This window comes from Saccopteryx leptura, chromosome 6 (assembly GCF_036850995.1).
Source record: "Saccopteryx leptura isolate mSacLep1 chromosome 6, mSacLep1_pri_phased_curated, whole genome shotgun sequence".
NCBI lineage: Eukaryota > Metazoa > Chordata > Mammalia > Chiroptera > Emballonuridae > Saccopteryx > Saccopteryx leptura.
In genome coordinates this window covers 88,340,168-88,350,401 of record NC_089508.1, presented here as the reverse complement: position 1 = coordinate 88,350,401, position 10,234 = coordinate 88,340,168, and the positions used below count along the sequence as shown (strand labels likewise).

Sequence of the window (10,234 nt, the reverse complement as noted above, 5' to 3'; positions counted from 1 at the left end):
GGCCTTGGCTTCAGGGACTGGCAGAGGGAGAGAAGGTCCTGCCGCTCCCTACTGGCCACGTCGTTTCTTCCTTCTGCCTGTGCCCACACTGTCACGACGCCTTTTACAAGGCTGTGCGGGTCGAGCAAGGGGTTTCTCCCCAGAGACTTGAAGTTCTGCTCCAGAGGAGGGCCCCTTTTTAGCAAGGACTGAACCTGTCCCTAGAGCTCGCTTCTCAGACTTGGCAACAGGACATGGGGCTTGGCCGGGGCCTCTTGCCTCAGCAGGGAGGGAGAGGGAGGCTTTCTGGACCCCCTGACCTCCTGTGGTGGACAGGCCTGAAGCCGGGTGAGGACTGAGAGGAGGCCACCTCCGCGAGAGGCTCAGTTTAGAGGCCAAGAGGTAGGCAAAGCTAGAGAGTTCCTCATCCTCATCATCATCCTCCCCCTCCTCCTCCTCTCCTTTGGCCCCACCTGCTGAACTGCATGGTTCAGGATGAGGAGAGGCTTCCTTCAGAATTAAGGCACTCTTGGTTCCCCATCGAGGGGAGGTTCTTCCAAGGCCCTGGGGAGAAGATGTTGATTTGAGGGTCTGATGTGCATAAGACTCTTGATTCCCTGGTAAGGGAGTAAGGTCTTTAAATAAATCAGTGTCCTCCCTGCCTGCTCCTTGGGGGTCATAAGAATTAAAATTTAGTGGGCAGGTATCCTCACTGACCCCTAGCTGGAGGCCACAGCCATCTCTAACCTCTAGTATGTTGCTGTGATCTGGGGTTGCCAACAGAGAAATGGCACTGCCTCTGCTCCCTGCCTCTTGGCTGGCCTCCGGGAAGGAGGAGGCATCCTGGGTCCCCAGGATGACAATATTGCCTTGACACACGGGCAGGACGGTTTCTTTGGAAACCAGCATGGAGGTATCAACAGTGCTTTCCAGCAATGGAGGGCAGCCTTCAGCCCACATATCACTGGGATCCTGGACCGTCTCACGATGCTGTTCTCTATTTTCTTTAAGACTCAAGGCCAGGATATAGTTTCTCTTTTCTAGGGCAACTGTGGCATCTGTGCCTCCATAGGGAATTGCGCTGCTCCCCACATCCCCAGGTGCTGTGGTTTCTCCAGGACCCAGGGAAATGTGGTTTCTGGAGTCCAGTGCTTGGCAGCCTCCTGCATGCTCAGGTACACATAACCCATCATGGAAGTTCCCTGGGACCTCCTCTACTTGTAAGGGCAACTCTAAGCCTATGGCATTGAGCTCACTGCTGAGCCAAAGTCCTGGACTGAAAGAGGCCCCATCCTCCCTGTCCCCAGCTGCTTGAGGGGAAGGGCTCTGCTCAGAACCCTGAAACACAGGAGGACCTCTGACATCTCCCCACATGACTCCTGAAGAGCCTTCTCGGGGTGCTGATAACAGCTCCTCCCCTTCAGGCAGCACGCCAAGACCCCCTCCCTGTTGTTCTGTCACCAATCCCAGGACTGGCGTTTCTAACCTCTGTCCCTGCAGAGAAGCTGGCTCTGCAAGCCCAACATCCAAAATGGGAACTATCTCGAGCTGAGGGCCTTCCTGCCAGCAAAGGGACAGAGCCTCAAAAGTCCCATCAGCCACCAGGGAGTGCCGAGGGGACCCAGCACCTCCCAGGTAGTCATCCTGATGTAGGGATGTCTCATTTGTATCCCTCCCAGGCCCTCCTTTTTCTGTACCTAAGGGGCTTCGAGTTCCCTGTGGAGCTGCAAGTTCCATGTGCAAGTCCCAGCTGCTGGGGGATGGCAGACTGTCCCCATCTTTGCACATACACCTTGGGTCATCTAGGGCGCGTTCCTGCCCACCATGCATTTCTCTTGCCCGTTTTCCTGGAGAAGCAGCCTTCCCAAGGCAAACAGGGCCCCCAGCCACCCGAAGCCCAGGTGAGGGCCGAAGCCGCTCACCCCCATCATCATCCTCGTCAGAAACAGAAGGACTTGAGTCCATTTGAGTTCCATTGCAACTTGGAGACGCCTCTGCATCCTCTTCCTCCAAGGCCAGGAGTCGCTTCCGGACCAGCTGGAAGGAGAACGGAGAAAAAAGTGTGCTACACATTTATCGTGGAGGGGGTGGCTGAGTGGATGGGCAGGGCAGAGAAGGCAAGCAAGTGGCTTACTTGACAGTATTAAAAACAGATACTGTAGCTCTTTTCCGCCTTCATGGGCCTTATTCCCATGCTTTGAGATCTTACACTTTCCTTTTTCTGCATGTCCACAATCCCTTACCTACTGTTCAGTACCTGAAGCCCAGTTCTGAAGCTGTTCATCTCCAGAAGTCACACCATCCAAGGCAGGGTAGGATTAGCTAAAATCATGTGAGCTGCTTGTTCTGATATTCCTTACCCCTCCGGCTTACCTGGGTGAGACTGAGTCCTTCTTCTTGCTCCAGCTCCTCCACTAATGCCAAGGGGTCCCTCTGCTGTTCTGGGGACAGTAGATCTGCCAGAAATCGAGGATGAATAACAGCCTCCACCTAGGCAACAGAAGGAAAAGTGATATGAGTCTGACAGGTCAGACTTGTGAGCCAAAGAGGCTCTAGAGAAGCCATAAGCCACCCCACCCCAATTTTTTTTTTTTTTTTTTTTTTTACAGAGACAGAGAGAGAGTCAGAGAGAGGGATAGATAGGGACAGACAGGAACGGAGAGAGATGAGAAGCATCAATCATTAGTTTTTTTGTTGTGGCACCTTAGTTCATTGATTGCTTCTCATATGTGCCTTGACCGCAGGCCTTCAGCAGACCAAGTAACCCCTTGCTCGAGCCAGTGACCTTGGGTCCAAGCTGGTGAGCTTTGCTCAAATCAGATGAGCCCGCACTCAAGCTGGCGACCTCGGGGTCTCGAACCTAGGTCGTCCGACCCCAGTCCGATGCTCTATCCACCGCAACACCGCCTGGTCAGGCCCCATCCCAATTTTTATAAACCATGACCACCACCAGCTACACACGTTACACGTGTACATACATGCACACACAGTTCTCAGTACAGAATAGAGCCTGGTTTTTAACTGTCTCAGGCAGAACCCTAGATTTTTGGTTCCCTGGAGTTCCCACCCTAGGAATTGCTAGAAACCAGACGTCCAGGCCCAGCCCACCTTGGAAACAAAGACCTCCTGAGAACACAGCTCATCGATGTAGCTCAGGAGATCTGGATCTGGATACATCCCTTCCTCCTGCTGCTGTTCTTCCTCATCCTGTCTTGCATCTGACTCCCCAGTGGCCCAGTGGCTCCCCATCAGCCCTTCCATGATGTCAGTATACTCTTTCACGGCTTCGGGTGGGATTTCCTTGGGTGCCTCAGGAACTGGAGGCCTTTGGGGTTTGCGTTGCTGCCTGCGGCTGGTCCGAGCCTTGGAGGCCGCCTTCTTGGGAATGTACACTAAGGGACAAGATGCAAAGGAGAAATAGAAAGTGGCATAGAGACAATGGCTCTGCCTCCCAACCTCACGGGAGAACACTGAAATGGCTGCAGGCTGGATCAGGCCACCCTGCCGTGGGCAATGAGTACAGAGCTGGGGGCGAGGGTCTCAGAGAAAATTACTGTATGAAGAATCTTGGAAACCCTGAGATTCTGAGAAGTTCTCTAATCCAGCCCCCCTTTCTTAGGCATATAAGGTATTATGTGAGAGAGCAGTTGGTTTACTTGGCCAAGATCAATACCTAGTTTGAGAACCCAACCTCCCATATTTCTCCTTTTTGGAACATCAAATGCCACTCCCTGGAGGGAAAGTGGCAGAACCAGGGGCAATTCCTTCCCCAGCCCATGGCTGGTTTCTGTATCCCCCCTCCCTGTGAGCCTCTGGTGCACGGTTTCGGTTAGAACTGGGTAGCCTTACCTGGCTGCTGGCAAACCTCGGGGCCCTGGGGCCCTGGAGGATCAGGATCAAGTTTCAGAGGGGCTGCAGGAGGCAGGCCCTGGGACCCATCTATCAGCTGCGTGTTCTGATTCTGCATTTCCTCGGCCTCAAACTCCATGAACCTGCAGAGGACGAAGAAGACCCGGGCAGTGCTGAGGCCAGACCCATCAGGAACCCAGATGCCAGGAGGGAGCTGCTCACAGATGACTAAATAGCAGTTCTGAGGAAACCTCAAGCAGTCTTCACTTAGGAAGCTTGTTAAGACGGTGAACAATGTAGAGCTTGTAAGCTCCTCCACGGCAGAGTTATTGCTTTCCCTTCTTTTTCATGCCCCATCTCATGCAGCATCACCAAAGGTATAGAACAATTAATACAGACTTGTTGAATTCAATCAGCCGATGCCACAGCGTGGGGGGTCCCACAAGCAGGCCTCCCCTCAAGGCCTCCTCTGTCCTTGCCTACAATGGCTGAAATCCTAAAGCAGGGCCTGGGGCTGTTATTCAAGGCGGTTCCCACCCAAAGCCGATGCAGACCTCCCAGGCTCCTAAGGCTGGGACTGGGTCCTGAAAGGGTAAATATGTGTGGGTCCAGAAGATTTGGAGGACAAAGTGGCAGCTAAGTGTGGAGGAAAGAGGTCATCATGGAGAAATAGGGGATATGAGCCAGGAGACCACTCTGGACATCCAGGACCCTGGCTTCCCCTGACCAACCTCTTCAAGAACCAGCCCTTCCCTGGGATGACAGGGATAACTGGTTTCTGCGCCACTATTTCCAGAAGAGAGGTGGTCCCGAGGTCTGCAGCAATAGACGCTTCGCTACATGGCCGGTGAGATGGTAAAGGCCCTGTCTAGTAGGGCTTACCTGCTCATTGCTAGATTCCTTCAGCATAGAATTTTTACACTGAGTAAGTTCCAATCCCATCCTAAGAGCTTCAATATCAGGGCCCTTATATAACTCAAGATCTGGAAAAGGGAGAGCTTCCAAGAGGAGATAAGACAGAAACACTCAAGAGTCAAGAGGATAGCAGAAGCAACAAGGCTCCAGGAGACCCTATCCTAGGCAGCACCCCTCCTCCTAGCATCCCCTTTAATAAACACCCACACATGCAGATTCAAGCCTCTCTCACCGGCCCCCTAACCCTCCCAGCCACACAGCCCACCATCAGGAGAATAAGGGTCCCTCAGACTTACTTTTCTGCCATCTCATAAAAGATCATCCGGTCAAAGTTGCTGGTGCGATCCCACTCCTGCACAGCCCTGGGCAGTCCTTCTTCCAGGGTCATAGTGGGCTTTAGCCGGGCCAGGGAACGAAGCACTGGGCTAAAATCCCATTGGGTCAGTCACAGTCTACAGGTGTGCCCCCCACCACCACCCAGCTGTCCTGACACTGTCCTAATATCTACACACACCCAGCTCCTCATCAGATCTAACGTGCCCTTCACTCCCAACATGTCCCACTTCTGATTGGGCTTCCAGACCTCCCAAACTACCCATCCATTCATTGGCCATCCTGGCCTTTCTGCCCACTGAAATTTATAGATCTCACACAAAATCAAACATGATTCTTCACCCCATCTTTTGAAACCAACTACCCTTAATTCTCACAGTGCTTTCCTTAACTAAACATTCAGAAGAAAGCACTCATGTTATTAAAATAAGTTTCATTATAAAAATAGGCTTGTGGTGTTTTTATTTGTTGGTTTTTTAAGTGTTTTGTTTTGTTGCTTCCAGGATACCCTCACAGGCGGTCAGATATCAATACTCTTTAAACTGTGATTCATTTTTGCCTCCCTGAAACGAGTCCTCAAGCATTACTGTGCCTAGGATCACCCAGTGAAGCCTGTTATAAATATGGATTCCAGTGCCCCCAGAGTCCAGAACTGAGAGCATTTTACCAGCTCCCCAGATAACTGTTGCAGAGGGTCTGGACTGCACTTCGAGGGAGACCCTGCCTATAGGACCTGAGTATGGACAGCAAGATTAGGCCAGGACCAAAAGCAGTGCTAGCTCAAGAGTTAGAAGTTCAGCCTGCCGGCCTCCGAGAGAGAACCCAGAACTGTCCAAAGAAAGGGAGTGGGTAAGATGAGCTATACTTAATTATTTGTGGGAGCCTCTTTATTCACGCCAGAGTCAGAGTGGAAATGAGGATTCCTTTAAGAGTCAGCCACTAGAGGGACAACACGTAATTTTTTTTAAACTAGTATAATGTGGTATGTGTTATGTAGTGGTTTACAGAAAATGTTGAGGGTACATATACAGTGTAGTGGAGAGAGGCAACAGGTCTGGGTGGGAAAATGAGAAAATATCCCATATAACCAATGATGCTATTTTATAAACATAAGAGACAGCCCATGACCTGGCATCCTTGGCTAAGCATCCACTCATACTCAAGCAAAAGATTTTGGCTTTTTGTGAGTTCTTTTCCTCTGCTAGATGCCTTTTTATAATAATAATAACAGCAGCAGCTACCATTTAGTTAAGCATTCTCTGTGCCAACCACTCTGCTAAGCACCTCACATCTATTAACTCATTTCATCATCTCAGCAACCCTCTGAGATAGTAGGTATAATCATCCCCTTTCCAGCTGAGAAAATGAGGGCAAAGATATGAAGTGTCGAGCCCAAGATCACAGATGTAGGGGGTGATAGAGCCTAGGCCCTCAACCACTAAACAAGCTCTACAGCCTCCCCAGTCAACGTGAATCCCCTGAATATAATAGAGGGGTGGTGGAAGGAGATACTCAGAAGGTCCTTTGCCTGGCCCCACAATGTCCCCCTCCCACAAGAATGGGCCAGACCTCAGCATTCCTCATGCTGGCAGGTTTGCGTGGCTCAACTAAGTTTTCAAAGGTGTTAAAATAGAACCAGAGGACCCTGGCACTTGGTGTCAAAGACCTATGTTCCAATCATTTCTCCACACTTTATGACAGGAAACTTCTCTGAGCTTCAGTCTTCTCATCTATAAATGAGGATTACCATAATAATGCTTCCTGAACCCAGAGGTGTGAGCATCACTTAAGAGAAGACACCATGGATAAAGGTCATTATCTCCATTACCCTCATGACTTGCCCTCAAGTATTCCTACATAGCCTAACCTCTTTTGTCCATCCCAAAGCCCGCCTTAGAATAATTCATTTCAGGTCTCCCAACTTACATAAGAAAGCAGGAAAGAGCTTCTGCATCAGGACTTTGGGATAAGTGTCTCCGGGCCAAGGCTTTGTAGCTCTGCCAGCGTCGGAAGTTCTCATAAACACCCTTGGAGGCACAGGAGAGGCCACCTAGTGCTGGCTTGGATTGGGCCACTGCCAGATCTTCTTCTCTGGTTGCCCCATGTGGCCCTGGCCAAGGCTTTTCCAGGGACAAAATGGGGGCCAGTTGGGCAGCTGGTGGTAGAACCTGAGCAGCAAGGTCTGGGAGGCCTTCCTGGCTCACCCCAACAGCCTCAGTGGGCAGAAGGGTCAGCATGTTAGAGGCTGTCACAAATTGAGGGGGCGGACCTTCAGGGCCACCAGAGGGAGCACCTGAGGCGATCCAATTGTAAGCACTCGGAGTAAGGATAAAGTTCTGAGTTTGAGAAGGGTCCACTGCACCCCCTTCTGTTTTGACTTTGACAATGATCTTGCCATCTTCAGCCCTACTGTGTCCAGGGCCCCCATCCCCTGTCACCAGCAATGGATTGGGAAAAGCAGAGAGCATCAGAGGGTTGCCTGGAGAGAAAGCTGAAGGCATGGGGGGCTGTGGAGGCAGCTCCCAGGATGGTTGGTCTGCTGGGCCAGGAGCAGGTGGGGGAATGCTGAGTGCACTGAAAGGACACAGGGCAGTGCCAGGTTTCATGGTCATATCTGGTCCAGACAATCGAGATGCTGTTGAGACAAAAGAAAAAGAGGGAATGGAATAGGAGAAAAGCAGACTAGAATTTGGGTTATCAGAATTCCACTTTAGTCCTTAAGGAATCAGAGCTCTACAGGTGAAGAAAAGGATGTGAAGGAGGAACTTGTATAGTTTGCAAATTACCTCCCCAAGTGATTTTGATGTCCCTTACTCCCAATTGAAAATTATTGCGCTAGAGAAGTTGCAATGACTCTTAGCCCAAGAGCTCAGACTCCAAAACACATCCAACCCAGCATACAGGTGGTACACCTCTTACTCCAACATATTCCAAACTCACTCAAACCACCTGAACCCTCCTCCTTTCAGCAGCTCTGTGGTCCCTGCCACTCACAGAAGTGCTGTTCCCATGAGAAGGGGGTGTGGATTAAATGTTTGGCTCTCAGAAACTTTGTTATATAATAGCCAGGAATGACTAGGGATAAAGGCCAGGAAATGGCCGAGGGTGGGGCAGAGTGGGAAGAAGAGTTTTCCAGAGCTGTAAGTAGCTGCTACTCATGTTAAAAATTTGGAGAAGCAGATAGAGTATCTGTGATCCTTCGGCTTGGAGCTGCTATCAGAAATTTAGGATCCACCAAGGACAAGGCATTGACAATAAAGTCTGAAACACAGTACCTGCTAAGGAAGAGCTATATGGGCTCTAGTCAAAGAGACCAAGGATAAACACATAAAACATTACTTAATCATAAGGTGACCAATCGTCCTCCCTTAAGGAGGACAGTCCTTCTTTTGTAAGTTCCATCCTCCCTTGAAAAGTGTCCTCCTACTTGTCCTCCTTTTTGATATTGGAAGACTAATCTGTAAATGTCCGTATTTGATTGATGCAGAGTCGATCCATTGCGTGTGATGTGACGTATCTGTATTTGACATAATGATTCGTCAAGAATCAGTACAGTGCGGTGAGACCAATTATGAGACGCATGCACTCTGCACTAGAGATCGTGAGAGCGCGTGATATACCGAGTGCACAAATGGCTTTGTGTACTTCTTACTGAAACATAACAAGGCACATATGACATTGTAGACTCACGATTATTTCTTTCCCAGTGAATATTCAATCATAGGAAGCACAACTCATGTTTTATTAATTCATTATCTATTTAATAATTTCTAAATATGTATAATTTTATTTACAAGTATTTTCTCAAAATTCGAGTTTTAAAGTGGAAATCTAACCTAAAACCATACCTATTAATAATGCATTTTGATTAAATAGTTGCAGAAAACAGATTTTTTTTATTATAAAACAATAAATACACCCGAATATCACTCCAAATTAGTGGTTTTGTTTGATATTTAGTTTTACTAAATGAGTAGTTTTTTTCCTTACAATTATTATTAAAAATTAATAGGCATATAAGCATAATTACAATATAAAATATTACAAATGTTTTTAGTATGCATTTATCATATTATAGTGTATTATTGTTGCAATGAATAAAATGTTTCTATTATTTATGATGTTGTTTTCTTCAATTTATTTTTGTTCTCCTTTTCATTGTAAAAAAGTTGGTCACCTTATTAATCAGGACACCTGTCTCCTGGGACTTTTTATAATAATAATAGTTCATCTGTCCAATTTCATGCTACTTTCATCCCCCTTATAAAGAATATTTCTCTGGCAAACTAATAACACTCAGCTTCCACTTCCTGACCGTGGAGACAGAGAATATGAGCAAACTTGTCAACTCGAGTATAGAGCAGAGGGCCAGGAATTTGGACACAACAAAATGGGGCTGAAGGCCTGAGTTCTACAAAAGGTAGAAAAATAAGAGCTTATCAGGGCAGCCCCAGCTCCCATCCTGTCTGGAGTGACCCACCTGCTCTGGCCCTCGGGGAATCAAGTAAACTGCTCCCTAGACTGAAAGAAAAGCCCTCTCTGAGGCTAGAAGGAGCCATGAGACTCTGAGCAGAGGTACTTATAGTACCTTCCAGTTTAGCTTTCAGAGGACATTTCTCTACAGATTTAGCAACAGATAATCCCACTTAACAGCTTTTCTAAAGAAAGCCTCTACCCAACCCCACTCTACCCCCCATTGAGAGTGGTCCCAGCTCAATTCTCTCATGGCCAAAATTCTAGAGCAAACTCCAGTTACTTAAAGAAGACACAGGAACTTGGGCCTTCCCCTTGAACTGTCTTCATGTCACACATACTATACACACTCCTGTCCTTGCCACACAAACAAATGTTGAAGGGGTCCTTCTTCCAGACTAGCAAATTGCTAATTGCCTCCCTCCTTTATACCTCAGCACTCACTTCTCAGGAGCTTTGATCTGCCGGCCAGAAGGCCCTCTTCCTTCCCAACCCCCAGTCTTAATGGCTAAATCTCCTTCCTCAGCCTCCCCAAGTGTGATGCCTTTGGTGAGGTCTACTGCTCTCACACCCCTCTAGGTCAGTTCAAATCATCCTCAAGTAAAGTGTCAAATCTGAATCTCCAAGAACCTTCCCCGCCACCTACAGCCTTACCTCCATCTGAAGTCATCCTCTCAGGTTCAGG

The 10,234-nt window shown here is 48.6% G+C and overlaps 1 protein-coding gene across 1 annotated transcript; it reads right to left on the bottom strand.

Annotated features, from left to right (window-relative positions):
- Positions 1–48: 48 nt before the first annotated feature.
- NUTM1 (NUT midline carcinoma family member 1) lies at positions 49–10,234 on the bottom strand. The gene is made up of 7 exons (XM_066343641.1): positions 10,204–10,234; positions 7,003–7,711; positions 5,040–5,168; positions 3,829–3,971; positions 3,088–3,371; positions 2,353–2,469; positions 49–2,016 (listed from the first exon to the last, which is right to left on the bottom strand). Exons 1-7 carry the CDS (start codon positions 10,217–10,219, stop codon positions 49–51), a joined length of 3,366 nt encoding a protein of 1,121 aa, XP_066199738.1. The 5' UTR covers positions 10,220–10,234.

Excerpts from the sequence above, each read along its gene's own strand:
- NUTM1 (XM_066343641.1), bottom strand. Across the intron at positions 3,372-3,828 it reads CGAGGTTTGCCAGCAGCCAG|TGTACATTCCCAAGAAGGCG; the intron begins GTAAGGCTACCC and ends CTTGTCCCTTAG. Across the intron at positions 2,470-3,087 it reads AGGAGGTCTTTGTTTCCAAG|GTGGAGGCTGTTATTCATCC; the intron begins GTGGGCTGGGCC and ends TCTGTTGCCTAG.